The sequence below is a fragment of the Dermochelys coriacea genome, chromosome 1 (genome assembly GCF_009764565.3).
Source record: "Dermochelys coriacea isolate rDerCor1 chromosome 1, rDerCor1.pri.v4, whole genome shotgun sequence".
Taxonomy (NCBI): Eukaryota; Metazoa; Chordata; order Testudines; family Dermochelyidae; genus Dermochelys; species Dermochelys coriacea.
This window is the reverse complement of record NC_050068.2, coordinates 58,975,217-59,001,314: the sequence shown is the minus strand read 5'-3', so window position 1 is coordinate 59,001,314 and position 26,098 is coordinate 58,975,217. Positions and strand designations below refer to the sequence as shown.

At 39.9% G+C, this 26,098-nt stretch overlaps 1 protein-coding gene across 18 annotated transcripts in view; it reads left to right on the top strand.

The window, feature by feature from the left end:
- LRCH1 (leucine rich repeats and calponin homology domain containing 1) overlaps positions 1–26,098 on the top strand; it is a 236,316-nt gene that overhangs the window by 196,917 nt on the left and 13,301 nt on the right. For 17 of the 18 annotated variants that reach the window (XR_006276503.1, XR_006276500.1, XR_006276497.1 and 14 more), the window contains 3 exons: positions 4,852–4,961; positions 7,332–7,469; positions 16,584–16,661. Coding sequence is in view for 10 of the 18 variants with exons in the window: in XM_038410381.2 (XP_038266309.1) it covers positions 4,852–4,961; positions 7,332–7,469; positions 16,584–16,661 (326 nt within the window). In the remaining 8 variants the exon portion in view is untranslated. Of the gene's footprint in view, positions 1–4,851; positions 4,962–7,331; positions 7,470–16,583; positions 16,662–25,201; positions 25,247–26,098 lie in introns of those variants that run through there. The other variant, XM_043500554.1, reaches the window with a different exon arrangement.

Below are 26,098 nucleotides of genomic sequence, written 5' to 3'. Positions count from 1 at the left end.
GAGTGAACCACCTCTGGGGAGGCACCTTTCTCTTGGTAAGTTAAGACCAAAGTATATTATTTCCCAAAATTATTGTGAATGCAGTTTTAGTATCTTATTAGATACTTAAAACTGTTTATGTATGGGCAAAATAGTTCAAGAGCAAATGAAGCTTGTCTACTACTTAATAACCTAAACAGTTTATAGTTGGGCAAAGTAAGCAACTTTAACTAAATCCTATGAAAATGGAAAAAAAAATACTTAAATGAGTTACTTAGAAGAAGCCATTTAAGGAGCTGTCCCTAAGACAGTCCAATTATGATTATTTATTATCTTAAATCCAGTTAAATTCCACTATTTCTCTATTTGCCAATGTTTAGCCACTGTTTCCTGTCCAGGAATACACATCTAACTACTTGGTGAATAACAGAAGAAGAAACTGTTTGTGGTGGCCAGATCATGGGCAGCCAGATCTAATAGTGGGAGTGAGTCTGCAGTCATGAGACAGGAGTCAAGAGTCAGCTGAGTCAGGATACCAGGAGATCAGAAGCAGGAGACAAACTGGAGATCAGAACCATGAGTCAGGAACCAGACTCAGGCCAGGTTAGGCTACCGGGGGTCAGAGGCAGGAAACAAAATGGAGGTCAGAAACCACAAGGCAGATGCCAAGAGTCAAGCTGGGTCAGGATGTCTGGAAATAAAATAGCAGAAAGCACACAGTCCAGAGCAGGGTGGAGCCCAATTGTTTGGGAGAGCTTCTTGTTGCTGCCACTGGCTTAAGTAGAACCCTTGGGCCAATCAGACTTCAGGGACAGAGCCTCACTCTGGGGCTGGGCTTCATGGGTCTCAGGTAAGCCATTGTCACCAGGCTGCCATGTTGAGGGTTGAAGTGTTGTTGCTCCCATGAAACCTGCAGCCTTGGGTTTGAGATCTGTGGCTCATTACACCACCCACGCTTCTAGGAGTGCCCTCTTGACAAGGGTAGCAGACGGGGTGTGTGACAGGTGCTCACTTAGAGTTTTTATACCTTTATCCTTCCTGTTTTCATAAAAGTACAGGAAAACACACCTCTTTCAAACCTGTTCAGATTGAAAGTCGGTTGCTGCCACCCTTTGGATGGCTTAGGTGACACTTCCAGCTCCTGAATATGCAGTCTGTTTAATGAATATATGCAGCGTTTCTTTATAGATTCATATATAATAAGGTCAGAAGGGAACATTATGATCATCTAGTCTGACCTGCACAATGCAGGCCATAGAATCTCACCCATCCACTCCTGCAAGAAACCTCTCACCTATGTCTGAGCTATTGAAATTCTCAAATCATGGTTTAAAGATATCGAGGTGCAGAGAATCCTCCAGCAAGTGACCCGTGGCCCCATGCTACAGAGGAAGGAGAAAAACCCACAGGGTCTCTTCCAGTCTGCCCTGGAGGAAAATTCTTTCCTGACCCCAAATATGGCGATCAGCTGAACCCTGAGCATATGGCAAGATTCACCAGCCAGATACCCAGGAAAGAATTCTCTATAGTAACTCAGATCCCACCCTATCAAACATCCCATCACAGGCCATTGGGTCTGTTTACCATGAATAGTTAAAGATCAATTAATAGCCAAAATCATGTTATCCCATCATACCATCTCCTCCATAAACTTATCGAGTTTAATCTTGAAGCCAGATAGGTCTTTTGCCCCCACTACTTCCCTTGGAAGGCTATTTCGGAACTTCACTCCTCTGATGGTTAATAACCTTCGTCTGATTTCAAGTCTAAACTTCCCAATGGCCGGTTTATATCCATTTGTTCTTGTAGCCACATTGGTACTGAGCTTAAATAATTCCTCCCTTTCTGGTATTTATTCTTCTGATATGTTTATAGAGAGCAATCATCTCTCCCCTCAACCTTCTTTTAGTTAGGCTAAACAAGCCAAGCTCCTTGAGTTTCCTTTCATAAAACAGGTTTTCCATTCCTTGGATCATCCTAGTAGCCCTTCTCTGTACCTGTTCCAGTTTGAATTCATCCTACTTAAACATGGGAGATCAGAACTGCACACTCTGTTCCAGGTGAGAACCAGTGCCTTGTATAATGGTACTAACACCTCCTTATCTCTACTGGAAATACCTCTCCTGATGCATCCCAAGACCGAATTAACTTTTTTCATGGCCATATCACATTGGCGGCTCATAGTCATCCTGTGGTCAACCAATTCTCCAAGTTCCTTCTCCTCCTCCGTTACTTCTAATTGATGCGTCCCTAGCTGATAACTAAAATTCTTGTTGTTAATCCCTAAATGCATGGCCTTGGCTTTGTTCTTCTTGTGGCAAGACAGCATCAGATAACTTTCAAAGCTAGTCTTTATTCAGTCCAGTCTCTGAGAGTCTTTCAGTTTTATTAGAGCTTGGCAGGAAATTAAATTCTGCTTTCAGAAAGTCCAAACACTCCTGGTCTTTATATAAAAGGTTTTAGTTCTCAAAAGAGTCTCTTAAAATTAAAAACTTTTAGAAAGTCTTTAGCTCAAGCTGTTGTTTCTATTTTTTCAATGATGATTTTCTTATCTTCCTGAATTGGGTGAGGGTTTGCTTGCACACTGCCAGTAATTAATTAATTCTCCATTAATATAAATATTCTTTACTTAAATGCCTTCTTATGTTAGTAACTAGTTATAACATCAAATGACCTTGCTATATTTCTGCATAAAACATCTTCTTATTCCTGTAATAGTATCAGGCAGCTATATAAAGGCTTGTATTTTGATACAAAATATTTTCAAATACACATCTCAAAAGTTGTTTGCTGTTTCAACATTTAAGAAATGAAAAGTTTAAAACATTTCCAACTACACGTGTTTATTCTGGAGTTTCAAAAACACAAGCAGAGATTTTTCCTTTGAAAAGAAATGGGGTTGGTGTGGTTACTTTCCAACATAGATTTATTGTTCGCATAATGCACCTACATTCCTTTTTACAGTTAAGCCTCTACTTAAAACATTTAATGTTTTACATGTTTTGTCTTTTTGATGTTTGCTTGACCTTGGAAGATAGAAGCAGAAATCTTCTGGCAATTCTTGGATTAACTTTAACATTTTGTAACTTGCTTGCTAAACACATGTACTGTTATATATTCAAGCATCCTGGCTATAACTTATTTGTAGCTATTTCTTGATGTTTAGTAAAAACATAAACAAGTTTGTAACAATGTAATGAAAAGAGTTATAATAATTTTATTAATATCATTTTATATAAATATTGAGGTCTCTCCCCTACATCACTAAGGCTATTAGCAATCTGTCCATTTGGGACATTTGCATATACAGATATACAAGACTTCTTCCTTCTCTTTGTATCTTGATGACCAAAACATCATCCCCCACGTTTCTTCCCACATTTTGAACAAGCTCTGGCTCCCCAAAACTGCAGGAGATGGAGAGTAATTAGCTGAGTCTTGTGGAGGAGTCTGTGGATATATTCCTCTTCCTGCACCAGGACCAGACCACTCCCATCTCAGTATCCAGAGGGAGACCAAGAAAAGGAAAGCACTAGTTCAGGGGAACAGGAAATAATGCTAATAAAAGAAGCAAAGCAAAACAGCAATGCAACAAAATCTGGAAATAATCATAACCTGTGCTTACTCAGTGTGGCTCTGTACATCTCAGATCCACAGACCGCCCCCCCCTTTAGTGGCTGTATAATGCATAGAGGCAGTTGAGCCTGCTGCTGACTTCAACCTAACAGGTCTGGGGTTGCATCCTGCTGTGAGGGGCTAACCTGGTGATGTCAAATGACAAGTGGTGGCTGAACCACATAGAGGTTTGAGTCTGCTACAACCAGCTAACAAAGCTGCATCTTTTAGTTCAGGCGGTCGAGTTCTATGCTTTTAGAACCAGAGGACCTGAGTTTAACTCCCCTTGTGGATGACCCACCTAAGGCTGTCACATTACATTTAAAAAAAAAAGTAATAAATACAAATTTTAGCGTATTATTCTTGAGCACTTGTCACTTTTCATGATACATGAGCAAGTCAGTCCAGCCACAGGAACTGGTGACCCTCCACCATGGTATCTACAGTGTGAGAGGGCATTGGTGGGCATAGCCCTCATGATACATATACAAGAAAGAACCATTAAAAGCAGTCATTGGAACTCAACAAAAATGTTTAAAAGTGCAAATTTACATTAAATACCATAGACTTTATGTCCCTGCTGTGCCCGAAGTTATGGGATGGATAAAATAATCCACAGCACCAGGAGTGGTTGTAGGAAAACTGTGTATGGACCTAGTGCAATACTGCGCATTAAATGGGAATCTCTAGTGTAGGCAAACCTTCAGAAGTGCTATAATAGGCATTCAGTTTTTAGGAGTCAAACACATAACTTTGTTTGATAAAGGGTGAGATGAAAGATAGTCATGAATAATTGGAGAGTGCTAGGAGTCTGATCCTGCAAGGTGCTGAATACTCTTGGTTCCTTTGGAGTCCTGCACTTTGTAGGATTGGGATCTAACTAAAAGACTGAGAGAGGAGTCCTGTGATAGAACTAGCAAGACTTCTAACAACAGATTAAGAACTCCAAGGGACAAATGCTATGAGAATTTGGTAAAATTCCCAGTCAAGACCATAAGATATGGCCCTGACTGATGTCTGTATATTCCACTTATATCAATAATACATGAATTCTGTTATGAGCACCCCCAAACAAATACACTTTTATGATTGTAGTTCTAAATCAGATTTTCTTTCTATATGCTCTCAGGGAACTCTTCCAACAGACATAACTGGAACAGTAAAGTGGAACAGTTAAACTTTGTTTAACCTGAAAATTAATAAAGCAAAAGTTTTTGCTGGCTTGTTTTTGCTAAACATCTCTCTTTAAAATCACAGTATTTTCAAGACCACAGAGAAATTTGGAATCCATAGACCCTCAATTTACAATTCGGAGGAAAATGGAACAGATGAGAGAAGAGAGAGAGCTTGTGGAGCAATTGCGTGAGGTATGTGAAAGACAATGTGAAAGGCTGCAGATTTTCAGCTTAAGCATGTATTTCCTGTTTTCCCTTGGGAAAGCCACCTAATCTTAGGGCAAAAACAGTGCTTGGATGTATAAGCAGGGGAATATCAGAGAGTAGGAAGATACAGCATTAGTGAGACCATGACTGAAATACTTTTGATGACCATACTTCAAAAAAAAATTGATAAATTTGGAAAAGATTCAGGAAAGAGTCACAAGAATTATTTGAGGTCTGGACAAAATATCTTACACTGAGAGACTTAAGAAGCTCTATCTATTTAGTTCATCTGAAAGAAGGTTAAGCGGTGACTTAATCACAGTGTACAAGTACCTGCATGGGGAAGAGGATTCTGATGGTGAGCATGGCTCTTTAATCTAGCAGATAAAAGACATAATGAGATCCAATGGTTGGAAGTTGAAGCTAGACAAATTCAGACCAAAATTAGTGCTTTATTTCTAAAGGGTATATAATTAAGATTTGCAACGATTTACCTAGCAATATGATGGATTCTCCATCACTTGAGATTTTTAAACCAAAACTGGGTATCTTTCTAAAAGGTACACTATAGCTGAAACAGAAGTTATGGTCTTGATGCAGAATTACTGGGTGAGGTTTTATGGCCTGTGTATTGCAGTCCAATTTAGATGGTCGCTTGTGGCCTTAAAATGTATAAATCTCTCTGTGCCTCAGTTTCACCATCTATAAAATAAAGATGATATAATAACTGCAAAGAGTGTTGAGTGTTAAGATCTTCAGATGCAAGTAGTCCCAAATACGAAGTGTTCTTTGTGTCTATAGTGTTAATTGCATTACAACTACTAAAGTTATATGAGATAATTTTACATTACTATTGGTTTAAAATACATTTGGTGTTCCAAGAGAATAGTAGCATCACCTGATATTATCATGATCAACTTGAATTTTGTTCATTGACTAATGTAAAACGTATATTTTCTTGATAGAGCAACTTTTAAATATGTACTGATTTTAAAAAAAACTTTTCTAAAATAAGTAAGGGCTTTTCTGTTCCCCAGCTAATGTTTAGAGGGGTCATTTAGTTAAGCACAACACCACATCTTCCGCCTCCCTTACACATTGCACACATGCCCATCTGGTGCCTGCATAGTTTATTTTAGCTTTGCTGCTGCTGCTGTTTATAATACAGTGGCACCAAGAGGCCTCAGAAGGGCCTGTGATAAGCTGAATACCACATATTGTAAATGAATGTTACTGCCCCAAAGAGTTTACAGACTAAAAGACAAGATGGAAGAGTTGGGTGACATGGACAAACAGATGGAGGAAGGAGGACAGGGGAACTATATTTTAGCATAAACTGGCAGTGTGCACAAGTTTGTAGTTGTTACTGATTGGCTCATTACAGCAATCAGAGCTTGTCACCTGTTACTGGTAAACACCTCTTGCAACTAGTGAATTTTAGCAAACAGACAAAAGTGGGGAGGGAATGCAAGGGACAGGGATGATATATTTTTATCTGTTCTCTAAAGGACATAGCATAGTTTGGAATACTATATAAATAATAATCATAGTTAATAATTAATAATGTGCTCTACTGGGAAGGAATATGAAACCAAAGCGTTTGCAAGATTGGAGCCCAAAATCAATAAAAGTTACACATTTGTAACAAAATGCAATGGATTTTTCACCATAAAATTTGTAAACATTCTCAATGTGCCCTACTTTGCTGATTGTTTTGCAATGCGAAGTTCATTTAATTAAAGTGTCCCTTTTGTCTGAGTAGGGAGTTTTCATATTTTTATCCAGTAGTACACATTACAGATCCAACCTTGTCCTCCATTCTGCATTCTTTCCAATATTTTGTTATGCCCACTTGTTTCTTTTCAGCTGTTTGAGGAGTGGCCATCTTTTACTCTGTGTTTGTAGGGGGCTTAATGCAATGGGGCTCTGATCCTGTCTGGGGATTCTGGGTGCTACTATAATAAGAATAATTTTAGATAAGAGGCAACAAGCAAGAGTAGCAAAGTATGGTGCTGGCAGGATGATGGAATGAGGAAGGACAAGCATTACAGTAATAAGATGATGCGGCTACTCACTTCTGGCAAAGTGATGAGGGTTTTTTCATAAGATACATTTCCAGTGGGTGACTTGGAATGGGGCAGTGTGGTGTTTTTGGGGGGTTGGGTTTAGGAGCAATTTAAATGAAGATGTGGTGGTGTCTTGACAAACTGGAATTGGATGAGGATTCACTGCAATAGTGGATAGGATGGGAAAAGGCATGGCGATGTGATAGAGAATATGGATATTTGCTTTTGGGGAAGATGGTTCTTTCTAATTCTCTGTAGAAGTGGTGACGTGTTTGTTCTTCTTTTACAGAACATTGAAATAAGACTAAAGATTTGTTTGCCTGAAGACTTGGGGTCTGGTCTTATGGATGGGGTCGTTCTCTGTCATTTAGTCAATCACATTTGTCCTCGATCTGTGGGAAGTATCCATGTACCCTCACCAGCAGTAGTAAGTCAAATATTTTTTTTAAAAAAGAAAACCTAAAGCTTTATTATCAAATAAAATCTACTTTTGAAAAACAGGTCAGTGGGTGGTGAGTAGTGTTCATTCCTACAAACGTGTACTTTTTTTTTCCTTTCCAGTTCAGATTGGCAGTAACTCAAATCTTCATAAAAATGAAGTAGAGGAGCTATTAAAAAAATATACACTTCTCTCTCTCTTTTCTTATGAATAAACTGGTCTGTGACTGGTTGAAGCTAATGATAGGTTTGTTGTCTCTACCATCTAGATTGCAGGAGGTCAGATTTTTCCATAAATGCCTTGCTGTTTATGTTGTAGCCGGTGATCATTATCCTCTGACAAGATTTTGTTCCAGTGGATACTTTCCTAAAAATCAGTTCTCCACTTCCTGGTGCATTGTTAACATGTTCTGTCATAGCATACAGTATGATTTATAATGTACTCTACTAAGCATGTGTAGAGCCTGGGGCAGATACAAAATTTGTATCCGCATCCAATCCGGAATCCACAAAAATGGTCCACAGGTATCCGCGTCCACATCTACAGATGCTTATATCTGCAGATATAAAGTGGACAACTCTAAGCATGTGGGAAACATTATGCTACAATGAGGCTAACAACAATCCTATATAGCAAGGGTTTGGGCAGGGTTTTTTTTATTTTGTTTTTTTGTTAAATATCGAAACAACTCATTTTTTGTCACAGACAGGATAGAAGAGAAACATATGACCTAGTCCTGCAATCTTTGACTACCCAAACGCACTAGGACATATGCAGGACCAGGGCCATCAAGGATTTTTTGTACCAAATATACTTGCGTACAGTTTTTTTCAAACCTAATTTCCTTTTCTTTTCAACTTTCTTGTGGATTTTTCCTGAATTTATGGAAGACTTAGTTTCCCTTAGTGGGGATATTTCTGGTCTAGATTTCTGATGTCACTTTGATTCTAAAGAGGTTTCCTGTATTTTCAAAATATGATGCATAAAGTTGTGCAGTTTTTTCTGGTTAAATATTCGTTAAATAAAACCTTATCTTTAATTCTGAGAGAGGCATGCTGATTGTAAAGGTGATCGGCTTAGGCTTTTAAGAGTATAGATTTTAACAAAAAACAAGGAGTTTTCAACAGTGGCAAAAAATAAATGTATCCCTTTCATGAGAATGGCCATACTGGGTCAGACCGATGGTCCATTTAGCCCAGTACCCTGTCTTCCAACAGTGGTCAATGCCAGGTGCCCCAGAGGGAATGAACAGAACAGGTAATCATTAATTGAACCATCCCCTGTCGCCCATTTCCAGCTTCTGGGAAACAGAGGCTAGGGACACTTCAGAGCTAATAACCATTGATGAACCCATCTTTCATGAATTTATCTAATTCTTTTTTGATCCCTGTTATAGTCTTGGTCTTCATAACATCCTCTGGCAAAGAGTTCCACAGGTTGACTGTGCATTGTGTGAAAAAATAATTCCCTTTATTTGTTTTAAACCTTATCTATTAATTTCATTTGGTGACCCCTAGTTTTTGTGTTATGAGAAGGGGTAAATAACACTGCAGTGGAAAGCCTCACTTTCGTGTTAGTTTCAGTTTTGCAGCCAGACCAATGACTACAGCTGTGTTTCTATCAGCTTCCTCTGTCTGTGTCGATCGCCTTCTCTGCTGGGTCCAACTATAATATTTGACAACGCAGGATTACTATCCCATGAGAGTTCAGTGATCCCTTTGCCTGAACAAGAAGAAAGAAAAATAAGCAAATATTACTATTAAACAAAGGGGGAAAGCTCATCTAGAGGTGACAGACTGCTGCTTTTTGCTGCTGAGACAGTGTGAACCAGCCAGCTAGAGAGAGGGAATTGGCACTTAACAACAGAACAAAGGAATAGACTGTCCCCGGAGTTGTTCAAATAAAGAAGCAGTTAGGGAGAAGCAGCCATCTTTGTTGACCACGTGCAAGCAGGCAGGCAGGCAAACAACTTAGCCTGAACTGAGAGTCTATAGCCTGCAGACAGAGCCCAAATACAGCCAAAGGAAGAATTCTGCAGTTTGCAATGTAAGCACATTGCCAGCAGAGGGCAGATCGAGCACAGATAGTACAGTAACTAACAACGAATTTCCTTCTGGTCCAGAAAGACATCCAGGAGGTATGAAGTCTAAGGGTATGTCTACACTATGAAATTAGGTTGAATTTATAGAAGTCTGTTTTGTAGAAAGCATTTTTATAAAGTAGAGGGTGCATGTCCCCACACAAATGCTCTAAGTGCATGTAGTTGGCAGACTGTGTCCACAATACCGAGGCAACCGTCGACTTCCGGAGCTTTGCACTGTGGGTAGCTATCCCACAGTTCCCGCAGTCTCCACTGCCCATTTGAATTCTGGGTAGAAATCCCAGTGCCTGATGGGGGCTAAAACATTGTCGCGGGTGGTTCTGGGTACATATCATCAGGCTCCTGTTCCCTCCCTCACTCCCTCCGTAAAAGCAAGGGCAGACAATCGTTTTGTGCCTTTTTTCTTGAGTTACCTATGCAGACACCATACCACTGCAAGCATGGAGCCCGCTCAGCTAACCGTTGCCGTATGTCTCCTGGGTGCTGGCAGACGTGGTACTGCATTGCTACACAGCAGCAGTTTATTGCCTTTTGGCAGCAGACAGTGCAGTATGACTGGTAGCCATCATCAACGTAGTCCTGGCTGCTCTTTTAACCGGGCGCCTGGGCAAACGTGGGAGTGACTCAGCCAGGTCATTTCCCTTGTTTTGTCTCATGGCGATTGAGTCCTACCGCAGTGCACTGTCTTTTAATCTGCACCTAGGAGAAGATGATGGCCAGCAGTCATACTGCACCGTCTTCTGCCGAGCACCCAGGAGGTAGCGGTCGTACTGCACAGTCTGCTGCCAGCAACATGTATAAAGATAGATGAAGTGGCTCAAAACAAGAAATAGACCAGATTTGTTTGTATTCATTTTCTCCTCCCTCTCTCCCTCCCTCTGTGAAATCAATGGCCTGCTAAACCCAGTTTTGAGTTCTATCCTTGAGGCGGCCGTTCAGTTTCTCGCAAAGCCACCCCCTTTGTTGATTTTAATTCCCTGTAAGCCATGTCATCAGTCGCCCCTCCCTCCATCAGGGCAACAGCAGACAATCGTTCCGCGCCTTTTTTCTGTGCAGACGCCATACCATGGCAAGCCTGGAGCCCGCTCAGATCACTTTGGCAATTAGGAGCACATTAAACAACCACACGCATTATCCAGCAGTATATGCAGCACCAGAACCTGGCAAAGCAAAACCGAGCGAGTAGGCGACGTCAGCGCAGTTACGAGAGTGAGGAGGACATGGACACAGACTTCTCTCAAAGCACGGGCCCTGCCAATGTGGGCATCATGGTGCTAATGGGGCAGGCTCATGTGGTTGAATGCTGATTCTGGGCCCGGGAAACAAGCACAGACTGGTGGGACCGCATAGTGTTGCAGGTCTGGGAAGATTCCCAGTGGCTGTGAAACTTTCACATGCGTAAGGGCACTTTCATGGAACTTTGTGACTGGCTTTCCCCTGCCCTGAGGTGCAAGAATACCAAGATGAGAGCAGTTGAGAAGTGAGTGGCAATAGTCCTGTGGAACCTTGCAACGCCAGACAGCTACCGGTCAGTCGGGAATCAATTTGGAGTGGGCAAATCTACTGTGGGGACTGCTGTGATGCAAGTAGCCAACGCAGTCAAAGATCTGCTGATATCAAGGGTAGTGACCCTGGGAAATGTGCAGGTCATAGCGGATGGCTTTGCTGCAATGGGATTCCCTAACTGTGATGGGGCCATAGACGGAACCCATATCCCTATCTTGGCACCAAGCCAGTGAGTACATAAACCGCAAGGGGTACTTTTCAATAGTGCTGCAAGCACTGGTGGATCACAGGGGACGTTTCAACAACATCAGCGTGGGATGGCCGGGAAAGATACATGACGCTCGCATCTTCAGGAACTATGGTCTGTTTCAAAAGCTGCAGGAAGGGACTTTCTTCCCAGACCAGAAAATAACCGTTGGGGATGTTGAAATGCCTATAGTTATCCTTGGGGACCCAGCCTACCCCTTAATACCATGGATCATGAAGCCATACATAGGCATCCTGGAGAGTAGTCAGGAGCTGTTCAACTACAGGCTGAGCAAGTGCGGAATGGTGGTAGAATGTGCATTTGGACGTTTAAAAGTGCGCTGATGCAGTTTACTGACTCGGTTAGACCTCAGTGAAACAATATTCCCACTGTTATTACTGCTTGCTGTGCGCTCCACAATATCTGTGAGAGTAAGGGGGAGACATTTATGGCGGGGTGGGAGGTTGAGGCAAATCGCCTGGCTGCTGGTCACACACAGCCAGACACCAGGGCTATTAGAAGAGCACAGGAGGGTGCAGTGCGCATCAGAGAAGCTTTGAAAACCAGTTTCATGACTGGCCAGGCTACGGTGTGAAAGTTCTGTTTGTTTCTCCTTGATGAAACCCCCCACCCCTTGGTTCACTCTACTTCCCTAAGCTAAGCTAACCACCCTCCCCACCTCCCTTCGATCACCGCTTGCAGAGGCAATAAAGTCATTGTTGCTTCACATTCATGCATTCTTTATTAATTCATCACACACATAGGGGGATAATTACCAAGATAGCGTAGGAGGGGTGGTGGAGGAGGGAAGGACAAGGCCACGCAGCACTTTAAAAGTTTAAAACTTATTGAATGCCAGCCTTCTGGTACTTGGGCAATCCTCTGGGGTGGAGTGGCTGGGTGGCCGGAGGCCCCTCCACCGCGTTCTTGGGCATCTGGGTGAGGAGGCTATAGAACTTGGGGAGGAGAGCGGTTGGTTACACAGGGGCTGTAGCGGCAGTCTGTGCTCCTGCTGCCTTTCCTGCAGCTCAACCATACGCTGGAGAATATTAGTTTGATCCTCCAGCAACCTCAGCATTGAATCCTGCCTCCTCTCATCACGCTGCCACCACCTTTCAGCTTCAGCCCTCTTTTCAGCCCACCACTTACTCTCTTCAGCCCACCACCTCTCCTCCCAGTCATTTCTGCACTCTGACATTATCTGCCTCCACGCATTCATCTGTGCTCTGTCAGTGTGGGAGGACAGCATGAGCTCAGAGAACATTTCATCGCGAGTGCATTTTTTTTTCACCTTCTAATCTTCGCTAGCCTCTGGGAAGGAGAAGATCCTGTGATCCTTGAAACACATGCAGCTGATGGAGGGGGAAAAAAAAGGGACAGTGGTATTTGAAAAGACATTTTATAGATCAATGGGTACGCTCTCTTTCACGGTAAACCTTGCTGTTAACATTACATACATAGCACATGTGCTTTCGTTACAAGGTCGCATTTTGCCTCCCCCCACTGTGTGGCAAACAGCGGGAAACATTTCTGTTCAGCCACAGGCGAACAGCCCAGCAAGAATGGGCACCTCTGAATGTCCCCTTAAGAAAAGCACCCTATTTCAACTAAGTGGCCATGAATGATATCACTCTCCTGAGGATAACACAGAGAGATAAAGAACTGATGTTGTTTGAACGCCAGCAAACATACACTGCAATGCTTTGTTCTACAGTGATTCCCGAGTAGGTGCTACTGGCCTGGAGTGGTAAAGTGTCCTACCATGGTGGATGGAATAAGGCTGCCCTCCCCAGAAACCTTTTGCAAATGCTTTGAGAGTATATCCAGGAGAGCCACGAATGCCAGGGCAAATTAATCATTAAAAATGCTGGCTTTTAAACCTTTTATAGTATTTTAAAAGATACACTCACCAGAGGTCCCTTCTCCGCCTAGCGGGTCTGGGAGGCAGCCTTGGGTGGGTTCGGGGGGGTACTGGCTCCAGGTCCAGGGTGAGAAACAGTTCCTGGCTGTCAGGAAAACTGGTTTCTCCGCTTGTTTGCTGTGAGCTATCTACAACCTCATCATCATCATCATCTTCCTCGTCCCCAAAACCTGCTTCCGTGTTACCTCCCTCTCCATTGAGTCAAACAACACGGCTGGGGTAGTGGTGGCTGAACCCCCTAAATTGGCATGCAGCTCATCATAGAAGCGGCATGTTTGGGGCTCTGACCCGGAGCGGCTGTTTGCCTCTCTGGTTTTCTGGTAGGCTTGCCTCATCTCCTTAAGTTTCACACGGCACTGCTTCGGGTCCCTGTTATGGCCTCTGCTCTTCATAGCCTAGGAGATTTTGACAAATCTTTTGGCATTTCGAAAACTGGAACGTAGTTCTGATAGCACGGATTCCTCTCCCCATACAGCGATCAGATCCCGTACCTCCCGTTCGGTCCATGCTGGAGCTCTTTTGCGATTCCGGGACTCCATCGTGGTCACCTCTGCTGATGAGCTCTGCATGGTCACCTGCAGCTTGCCACACTGGCCAAACAGGAAATTGAAATTCAAAAGTTCGCGGGCCTTTTCCCATCTACCTGATCAGTGCATCTGAGTTGAGAGTGTTGTCCAGAGCAGTCACAATGGAGCACTCTGGGATAGCTCCCGGAGGCCAATACCGTCTAATTGCATCCACAGTACCCCAAATTCGACCCAGCAAAACCGATTTCAGCGCTAATCCCCTTGTCTGGGATGGAGTAAGGAAATCGATTTTAAGAGCCCTTTAAGTCGAAAAAAAGGGCTTCGTCATGTGGACGGGTGCAGGGTTAAATCGATTTAATGCTGCTAAATTCAACCTCAACGTTTAGTGTAGACCAGGGCTTAGTTGTCTCTTTTCCAAGCTGAAAAGTCCCAGTCTTATTTATCTCTCCTCATATGGATGTTGTTTCATACCCCTAATCATTTTTGCTGCCCTTTGCTGTACCTTTTCCAAAACCACTATATCTTTTTTGAAATGGGGCAACCAGATCTGCATGCAGTATTCAAGATGTGGACATACCATGGATTTACGTGGAGGCAATATATTTTCTGTCTTCTCATCAATCCCATTCCTAATGATTCCTAACATTCTGTTAGCTTTTTTAACTGCCACTGCACATTAAGTGGATGTCTTTAGAGAACTATCCACAATTATTCCATGATCTCTTTCTTGAATGGTTACAGCTAATTTTGACCCCATCATTTTATATTTTCAGTTGTTGGTTTTAAATCACTTGATTCGTGTCATGTCACATTTTACTGCAGAGACTTGCAGAGTAGACAGGACCTGAATTTCCAAGACTAAAATGTTGTTCTTAGTGTTTTACAAAACACTTTCAGCCCTTACTGACACACAGTTAACCTTGAGAAGAAATGTTCTGGAGAATGCTAGGCAGCTAATGTCTCTTTTGGTGCTGATGAGTTTTCAGTTTAAAGGTCAGGAATATCATTATCACTTCTTTCTGTTAAAGTAGGGAAATAATGGATTGGCTGTGGTGACACAGAATGCCACTGTAAGAGGTTTTGTCTTGAGTCAGACAAATAGGACAAAGAAGGCATCATATTATAGGAATCTTTGAAATTCTAAAATACTAAGGAAGTAATTGTAAGAATGAATTGGAAGGTTTTTAATTAAAAATAGATATGATAAAAGAACCAATTTAAAAAATATAGAAATGACATTATAGCGTTTGTACAACTGTTCTTAATGTATGTTAAATGATATATCAAGTTCTCATAATATCCAAAAATTAAATGTGAAAGACCTATGATTCCCTTTATACACATCCTAAAACAGCCTGAGATGTTTGGGTTGTAAAATTCCCATTAGAGAAGTATTACCACTTCTTGCAAGTAAGCCAGTCTTCCACTGCACATGGTTATTAGAGGGGACAGATTTTCAGAACCTTGCAAGCCGGACTTTCATGTGCACAAACTGAGCCCACAGTGGATGCACTCCCAATTTCAAAACTAGAGACTGGGCATGCACAAAAGCAAATGCGCACAACAGCAAATGCAACCAAAAGCTACATGTTTGTAAAGTAGCCTCCTGAAAAATTAAGCTGCCATGAACTAAGGCCACTTTAATTCTGAATGAGAGCATTCACATGAGGATTTAATGTTTTTATTTATGCATATTCATTCATTTTCACTTTTCTGAATGTCCTTACATAAATGAGCCCTGATTTGAGAGTGTATATGCTGAGTGGTCCAGTTTGAAATGGGAGACTCTCAGTGCAGCTGAGCCAGATGAGTGACCTAGAAAGAGACAGGCTGATATTGAGAGGAAGAAAAGAGAGGACAGAAGGGAACTTTTATGGTATGTAGCACATTTCAGAAGAACATGGAAGCAAATTCCACTTCGGTGTCTGTGATGCAAAGTGAAAATCATTACTAAAAATTCCTACTACTAATAACATGCATTAGTAAGGAGAACATATACCCAACTCAAAGAACTGCATTACTAACAGAATTGCAAAACACGGAGAAATAGAAATGAAGGAAAACCAGGCCAATGATTTTGATTTTTAAAAAGCAAAAAAACCCTCAACTACAAAAACAAAAAATGGGAAGGCTTCCACGCTCTTATTTCTGAGCATCTTTTTGGAGGTTTATAGACCATCTGAAAATGTCCTCTGACCAGTTGCTGAGATAGGTCACAGCATGAGTTGGGGTATATCTGCACTGTAATTAAATAGCTTTGGCTGGCTCATGTTAGCTGACCCAAGTAGTGGGGCTGTAAAATTGTGATGCAGATGCTCGGGTCGGAACCCAGGCTCTGGTACACTCCCCCTTTGTGGGGTCCCAGAGCTCAGGCTCCAGCCCAAGCATCTATACTGCAGTTTTACAGTCCCGTAGTCCAAGCCCTGTGAGCCCGAGTCAGTTGACACAGGTCAGCCGTGGATGTTTAATTGCAGAGTAGACATACCCTTGGAGACTTATAGAGTGCACTGCCCTCCTCCACTGTTGCTCTGCCCTTGCCAGTGCCATAGAGATCACTGCCGTGATGGATGGGTGGTGGCATGGAGACATTGTGGCAGTAGGAGACTAGTATGTTGGCAGTTCAGTCTGTCAGTTATTAGATGTTGGTCAATCTGCTGTTTCCTAATTTATTTTTTCAGGAACAGCCTCATCTAAATATTTCATCAGCAGTAGAAACGTCATTTAATAGGCAGAATTTTATGATGACTACTGTATATTATTAGCTTCTGTCACATTAATCCATGGTTTCTTGTTTTTTCAGCCTAAACTTAGTATGGCCAAATGCAGGAGAAATGTGGAAAACTTTCTGGATGCATGTAGGAAACTGGGTATACCAGAGGTAATTTTTAATTATGTCCATCAATATCATGTGACCTAAAACATGCCAAAAAGCATAACTTGTGTGTTATTTTACAGTTGAAGGCTCTTTATTTTTTACATGGCTAAAATGATTCATGTCTTATTTTATGAACTATTACAATCGAACATTTACACCCTTATTCAACAATGCTCGTATGTATGCTTTTAGCTTTAAGCACATGAATTGACCCATTAAGGTGTTCATGTGAGATATTCATGAGTTTATAGTCCTACTGTCATTAGTGAGACTATTGTGATTAAAGCGTTGCTGGATTGGGTTGACTAGAAGGCCTATTAAGAAATGACTGAATTTTGTGTATTGGCAAACTCAACAATAAAACGAGTATAATGTATAACAAAATGGATGATATTTCATTTTTGAAAACATGCCTGTTTTGCCATAGATAGCTAGATAAGAGTATTTACAGTAATCCCAATACCTCCTTATATTTCCATAGAGAATAACTAGTAAATATCTACTAGCAAGTAGATAATATTAGTTTTATATAAGGAAAAATTAGCAAGTTTTTAAAGAGTGATAACTGTGTTTTACTTGGTGCTTTTATTTTAAAAGCTTAGTTTAAAGTATTTATACTTTATACTATGTTACATATTTTGTAGTATGTTTTGTCAAAGAAATTGGTAATATGAGATCTCATCTCAGAGGTCTGTTACATTTTTGCTGAGATGTAAGGAGAGCATTTCATATGTGTAAATTATGAATGTGCAGATTAGCAAAATGCAAATTGAGTGAGGTTCTACTGTAATGTTAAAATATCACTGTAGAAATGTGAAATGACGAAATGCAGTAAACTCAAGAAAGTTTAAGATTTTACATTTTCAGGTTTCTGTAGAGAATGCCAGTAGTCCATATTCTGATAAATATTATACTGGAGTAACTCATTATGATACAATTTAGTTACTCTGGATTTACACTGATGCAGTTTAGATCAGAATCTGTCCCAGTATCCAAAAATATGTCTGATGTAAGTAAAGACAATTTAATTTCAAACAATTGGCCTTCAGTATGAGGAATTAGTTTGTATACAGACTAGTTTTTAATGCAGTAAAATATAAAACTACAAACATAAAACTGTACATGACTTAATATTGTCATTAACAGTATAACTAAGGCTCTGAGAGCACTTTTATTTTAAGGTTTACTTTCAGGAATCTTAAAACATGTTTAGTTTTGTTTTTACTTTGGGATGAGACTTGAACACAAAGTCTTTAAGTTATGGAAGGATTCCTTTTTCAGAATGTGAAGAAATCCATTAGTCTGACATTTGAAGGGCAGCAAAACAAACAGTGTTTTTTCCCTTTCTGCAATTTGAAGAGGGATTGGGAGAGAGGATTGTTCTCATATCTACAATGAATTACTGTTAAAATTAAACTTTGTAATCCATAGTGTTAAGAACTAGGTCTCTATTTTAAAAATGATGGCCATCTGTTACAGTTTATTAATGCATAGTAACTGCTTTCATAAAGTTATGTAATGTAAAATATTCATGATAATATTAGAATGGCTGCATATTGTGGGCTAAAAAGATTAGTTTCAGAAATAAATGGCATGTCTCCCTATTATGAGAATATTGTGTCAAAATGTATGCAGCCTGTGTTTGGAATGTTTAGTGAGATGTGAGCGACCCTTTGATGCACTCCTAATCAGAGTTGCCTGGAAATGGCCTTTTGGGGGAAGGGAGAGAAGGAAGGTGGCTGTTTTTAATTGAGGCACATGACCCCAACTGCCCCCTCGCCACGTGTCGCCTCTGTAAGGGTTTACATTTGTTTTTCTCTTTGCAGCTTTCAATGAAATATAAACTTTCTCTGCTAATGTTGCAGACTTGTTATAGATTTTTGGCGCCATTTGACTAGCTGTTTATATATTGCATGTTTTCATAGAGGGTTAAGCAAAGGGTCAAATCTCATAAATCTACATTCTACATAAATAAACATTAGTTTTTACCCATATAAAATTTCATTCACTTAAATATCAAGGACATTTGATTAAGGTTTGTAATTTATGAGAGATGTTGTGGAATTCTGTAAGAGAATTCAGGTTTACTCAGCATGGATGGCAATTGACAAATTTACTGCTATACTTCCTGGAAAATGCATCGTGTTTCAGAGCTTAGATGAGTGAAAGTGTTTGGAGATTGCTGTGTTTTACTGAGTGAATGAGAGAGAGAAAATGTTGGAAACAAAGATCAGTGGTAGGTAGATATGATTGTGTGAGTAGCTAGCAGGATGCCAGAGCCCAGATAGATCAAGAATCTATCTAGGAACAATGTGCTGTAAAAGTGCGGAGAAAGACATTCTCCATTTTCTAACATTTGCATGTATGTTGATTGCTCTTATATAGCCTATCTGTCTCAGGAGACTCCAGCAATAGGAATATAACATTTGCAATGAATTGTTTTCTTTTCTGAACAGATTACCGTTAAACTCCAGCCCTTTCTTGGCAGCTCCTATGCCTACTAACCCACACCACAGCGTAGCATTCTATTCCTATCACATTAACATACATCTCTGTAAGAAAAATGGATGATCTGGGATGGGCTGAATGCTGTTTCAGTACAAGAGGGTGATCAAAATGGAAGATTTTAGACATGTTTAAACAGAAGGGGGCTTTCAGTGGAATAAGGTGGGATGCTGTTTAGTGGTAGTGCTGAAGGATCTCCAGAACCATTTGCTCACTGAGCTTCATGACTGACCTTGAGACAAGTGTAGCATGAAGATGCAAACATGCAATGTGATTTGGAGGATGATAATTTTACAGGACGTTGAGTCCTGGGTTGCAGCTTTTCCAGCCCCCGGTTGATGGTGAGGGAATGTTGAGTGTCAGGAAAAGATTGTCCAAAGAACTTGCCAGGGTCCTTGAGCAAACCAAAGGAATTCAGGACATACAGTATTTTAAATCAGTGGGTCTCAACCTTTCCAGACCACTTTACCCCTTGAATGAGTCTGAATTGTCTTGTGTACCTCCAAGGTTCGCCTCACTTAAAAACTACTTGCTTACAAAATCATACAAAAATACAAGTGTGTCAGCACACTGTTACTGAAAAATTGCTGACTTTCTCATTTTTACCATATAATTATAAAATAAATCACTTGTAATATAAATATTGTGCTTGCATTTCAGCGTATAGTATTATATAGAGCAGTATAACCAAGTCATTATCTGTGTGAAATTTTAGTTTGTATGGACTTCGCTAGTGCGTTTTATGTAGCCTGTTGTAAAACTAGGCAAATACCTAGATGAGTTGATGTACCCCCTGGAAGACCTCTGTGCACCCCCAGGGGTACACATACCCATTGTTGAGAACCACTATTTTAAATGAATAAACAGGCAGGAAAAAAAGTCCATCTTTGTACATAAAAGCTCACTTTTTTGCTTTGAAATTCACCTTTAATATTAATATATGTATGAACACACTGTTGAAGTACTCAATCATCTGCCCACAGCATTTAGCCTCTGAGGAGTGCTCAGATAAAGACACTTACAGATCAACAAATTTGGAAGTTTTGTCTTGACACAAAGTAAAATATGTCCAGGACTCTATATATAATGTGATTATAGTATAATCATATCAGGAACAAAAGAGAGACAAGAGGGAATATAGAGGGGAAATCTAATGAATATCTTAGATGTCTGGATACTAATGCAGGAAATCTGGGACATATACAAGAGGAACTAGAAATACTAGTGAATAGTCACAATTATGACATAATTGGCAACACAGAGACTCGATGGGATAATTCATATGACTGGAATATTTGTGTAGAAGGGTAGAGCTTATTCAGGAAGGACAGGCTGAGGAAAAAGGGTGTTTTATATCAAAGATGTATATGCTTGCACTGAGATTGAGATAGAAGTTGGAGGCAACCTGTTGAAAGTCTCTGGGTAAAGATAAAACAGGTAAAAAAAACCAGGGTGATGTCTCCTACAGACCACCTAATCAGGAAGAAGAGATGGATGAGGCTTTTTGAAACAACTAACAAACTCATCTGAAGCACAGCACTGAGTAGTCTAATGGGCAACTTCAACTACCCAGGCATCTGTTGGGAAAAACAGCAGTGCACAGATTATCCAAGAAGTTAATTGAGTACATTGAAGGCAACTTTTTGTGGCAGGAGGTGGACAAAGCAAGGAGGGGAGAGCCTGTTCTAGATTTGATTCTGACAAATAGGGAGGAACTGGTTGGGATTTGAAGGTGGAAAGCAGCTTGGGTCATGAAATGAGAGAATTCATAATTCTAAGGAATGGTAGAAGGGAAAACAGCAGAATAAAGACAATGGATTTCAAGAAGGCAGACTTTAGCAAAAGTGGGTTGCAAGCCTATTGTGGGGGGTGGGGGTCCTAGTATTGCTACCCTTAATTCTGCACTGCCTTCAGAGCTGGGCGCCTGACCAGCAACCCCCTCTCTCTGGCTGCCCAGCTCTCAAGGTAGTGTCGTCAGCAGCAGCAGTGCAGAAGTAAGGGTAGCAGTACTGCAACCTCCCCTACAATAACCTTGCGACCCTCCCAACCCCCCCCCATACACACACACACAAACACACACACACAAAAGTCCTTTTTGGGTCAGGATCCTTACAGTTACAACACCATGACATTTCAGATTTAAATAGTCGAAATCCTGAAATTTATTATTTTTAAAATCCCATGACCATGAAATCGACCAAAATGGACCGTGAATTTGGTAGGGCCCTACCTATAGTATAAGGTAAAAGTACACAAGACCAGATTTCACAGGGGAGACTCCTATCAATGGTTCACAGTCCAGCTGGAAAGGCATATTGAGTGGGATCCTGCAGGGATCTGTCCTGGGTCCAGTTCTGTTCTGTATCTTCATAAGTTATTTGGATAATGGCATAGATGGTACGCTTATAAGGTTTGTGGAAGATACCAAACTGGGACGGGTTACAAGTGCTTTGGAGGACAGTATTAGAATTCAAAATGATCTTGTCAAACTATAGAAATGATCTGAAATAAATAAGATGAAATTCAATAAGGACATTTGCAAAGTACTACACTTAGGAAGGAACAATCATTTGCACACATACAAAATGGGAAATGACTGCCTAAGGAGGAGTACTACATAAAAGCACCTGGGAGTTCTAATGCATCGCAAACTAAGTATGAGTCTGCAATGTAATACTATTGCCAAAAAAAAAAAAAAAAAAACGAACATCATTCTGGGATGTGTTGTCTGCAAGACACAAGAAATAATTCTTCCACTCTGCTCTGCACTGACCAGGCGTGGGCACCACACTTCAGGAAAGATGTGGACAAAGTGAAGAAAGTCCAGAGGAGAGCAACCAAAATGGTGAAAAGGTTTAGAAAACATGACCTACGAGGAAAGATTGAAAAAATTAGGTTTGTTTAGTCTGGAAAAGAGAAGACTGAGGGGGGGGGACATAAGTCTTCAATTATGTAAAAGGTTGTTATAAAGAGAAGGGTGATAAATTGTTCTCTTCAACCACTGAGGGCAGGACAAGAAATGATGGGCTTAAATTCCAGTGAGAGAGATTTAAGTTAGACATAAGGAAAACCTTCCTAACGGTAAGGGTATTAAAGCCCTGGAACAGATTACCTAGGGAGGTTGTAGAATCTCCATCATGGGAGATTTTTAAGAAAAAGACAAACACCTGTCAGCTGGTAACTGGACTAAATGATCTGTCTAGGTCCCATCCAGTTTTATGTTTCTATGGTTCTATTATGTAGATTTAAATGTTGTTTTTTGGAATTGGTTGCATAAATATGCCCCAGAATGTAAGATGTCTTTAATACAAACAAAACAACATTAAGCCTAGTGTCTTTACGACTGCAAAATAATCTTCAGAATGTGAAGTGAATGTTAACCCATCCAATAGTGGCTGTCAGTCTTTAGACAGTATGAAACAGTAGCTTTGAGACAAGTATGAACTGTCCCCATCTCAATGGGATCTTAACTTTGATACCTAATGAAGGTAAATTATTTACTATTTCACAGCTGATCATTTTAGCAGAATCAAGCCTTTGTACTTTGCCATCATCAATGGATATAGGTAATGGAACAGGTGCCATGCAGCAGTTAGTTGCTATTAAAGCTTTATCTTATAACCAAGTCGTTGTTTTCACTGCTACCGCTATATTTGCACCCCACAGTTTTCCACTCACTCTTATTCTGACCAATTGCCTCACCACAGTTTGTTCCAGAGACTTTCATGGAGTTGCAATGCAATTGTATCAGGTATGGATTTTTCCCACTGTGCTAGGCAATATATGCTATTTGGACTATAGTATGGTTGCAAGTGGTACAGTATGCTGTTAAAATCTTAACTCTGAGTTTCCTAGGTAGGTATTTATCATACAGTACATACACAGAAGTATGATTTCATTCTTTCATGCAATTCTGAGTACTTATCATTGAGATTTTATTTTTAGGAATTAAAATATGGGCTTGGTTTTCAAAATTGTACACCTGATTTGTTTGCGCAATTTACTGCAGATGCATGAATAATCAGAGGAGCTTGTGCATGCAAACGGCCAGTTATATGATTAACCTTCCATATCTATCTACTCCATCTAAATATTTATTCTATATGTGCAATTTTGGTATCTGCATGATCCATTTAGGCATGCAGCTGCACATACGTTTAAAAAAATCACTAGTAACTGGGACAATTCCTGTGCTTAGATTTTTAGTTGTGACTAATAATAATTGTGCTTTTAATGAGGAGAGCAGAATGTTTGAAATTGATTATCCAAGCATAATTGTTCTGTAATGTTGTACCCTTTAGCCATATGATTATTTAGTTTTAGTATTTTAAATTCACATCACATCAGAGTCACTAAAATTTTGATAACTGAGGTGGAAACACTATATTTAGTTATTAAAAAGATAAAGAATATTGTCTCCTGAGTTCAGAAGCACTAGATGGCATCTATAATATGAAAGATTTTACCTAGTACCAGCAGGAGAAAATAGTCTATCATGCCTGAAATATTTACTAATTTGAGAAATATTTGAATATTCAAACACTTATAGAGCAAATAAATTTGCAGAATAGTCAGACTTTTCTCAGGGTTGGTCTATTTTCACCAGTTGAAACACTAAACAGCAGTTCTTATAGGAAATTCCCCTTTGCATGCTTTGGCAACTTCTGCATGGTTTCTTTTCTTGAATGCTCTTCCATTGGCAAGTCTCTGGTCAGCAAATTCCTCACTGTCTGTAAAATTAGACCTATTACCAGCTGCTTTCATTCTTCAGTAACTCTGAAATTACTTCTTTCCAGTCTGCTCCAAAGATGTCTTTCCATTCAAACAAAAAAAGCAACCTCCTTGTTTAAGATTATCTGAAATTACCTTAATTTAGCTTTAAAATATTTTGGAGGAGTTTTAGTTGGGTATGTTTTTGACAAGTAGGAAATTAGTCTGTTGTACTCAATTAAAAAGCTAGTGCAATGTTTATTAGGTTTATTAGTGTCTTAAGTAAAACATAATATTTCGTATCTGCGTCAATGAGATTTTGGTTTTAACAGGTTCTGTGCTCAAAAATGAGCATTTCAAGTTCACAAGTCTGAATTTTTTAAAAAAAATCTTATGCTTTAATTCAGATTTACAAACAAAACTTAGCATTGTTTTTAAACTGTGTGTGTGTCCCTCTTTTCTCTTCCAAATTCAAGTACTATTCCTTTGAGATTTATATAACATTTGACTTTGGAGTTAGAAGCATGCTTCCACTCTGAAAAGTGATTGTGTAAAAATGCCCCACCATCACTAATCAGACCTTTTTTGTGTGTGTATATTCAGTGTTGCACTGATCATTTGAGTAATAAAATTAAGTTTTTACAGCTTTCTACTCCTGTGAAAGCCAGAGCCAACAATGGTAAGAGAGAATGAGGTGAATTCTCTTCCTTCTTGTATATCAACACCACAGTGGCTTACTGAGGACTGATCTACACATAAAATTTAGGTTGACATAGCTACATGTCTTTGGGGTGTGAAAAATCCACACCCCAAGTGACATAGCTTTGTGGACCTAACAAACAGTGTAGATGCAGCTAGGAGAACAGAAGAATGCTTCTGTCAACCTAGCTACCACTGCTCAGGGAGGTAGTGTTTCTGCTCTGTCAAAAATAACCTTTCCATCAGTGTAGGCTGCATCTATACTATGAACTTATGTAGGCATAGCTACAGCACCCGTAGCTATGCCAGTATTGTCCCCATAGTGCAGGCATGACCTAAGTTTCAATGAGTCACATCAGTGCAAACCCAATGATATTTATTGAGACCGTGTTACTGAAGGCCTGAGCAACACCTTTATTACTGATGATTTGCAGAGAGGAAAGATATTTCGATTGACTTTATGATCCCGGATTGAAAGTGCAAGCTTGCAGATTAGGGGAAAAAAGCCAACTATCTTTTAGCAAATTTGCTTTAGCAACATTTGATACACAATAACCATGGATTCTGTGGGGCAAGTTCTGTAGACAAGTTTCCCTACAGAAATGCTGTGCAGTCATTTCTCAGAGTAGGAGAGCTCTGGAATGCTTTTGAAAATTTGATGATTAATGAAGACTACATTGTGAAGCTCGATATAGCATTAAAGTATTTTAGACAGCTAAGTATGCAGATTTTTCATGTTTTTTATTATATACTAGGAATTATTTTCCTTTAATAACTGAATATATTTGGCCCAGAACAAGTTGGAGCTTATGAAATGGGGCTCTGTCTTTCCTACATCTTACTCAACTTAAAATTTTTTTTAAAGATACTCTTACTTACATGTATGCATTGAGTTGAGCATTGATAGAGAGGTTATGTGTGCAAAGGAGATTGGAATAAAAATACACATTGTTTTCATCTTCCAATTTTAAAATGATCAGTGTGCACCTTGGGTTTGATTTTGTGTAATGATAACCGAATATCGTCTGCTTATCGTGAATATCATTGCTCAGTACAATTTTCTTAATGCAACAAGTTGCTTAGGTGTTTGTATTCCCATTTAAATAGCTACATGTGGGCATTTATATCTTCCAAAAATGTATGAATAGCCTAGGTTCACATATTTTTAATTTTAAAATTTTAAATAAGAAGTTTGAGCCTTAAACTCCTCAGCTTGGAAATTTTCTTAAACTAATCAGTATCATTTAACCAGTGTCTTTCAATTTTCATCCCAGTGTACCAGCCAAAGTAAACAATTTAATCACCAGATTTTAAGGTGTATATGATGTTAGGTGAACAATTGTATTTATATTCATAACAATTTATTTTTTTAGTATGTTTTCCTGAGATTTCAGTATCATGCTTTGTCCCAACTGCTAAGAGAACTTTCTTGCTTTTATAGGGGCCTGTTATTGCAAAATCTGAATCATGCAATTAGTCCTATTTAAGTGATTAAGTGATTGAATGGACTACGTCTATAAAGGTTT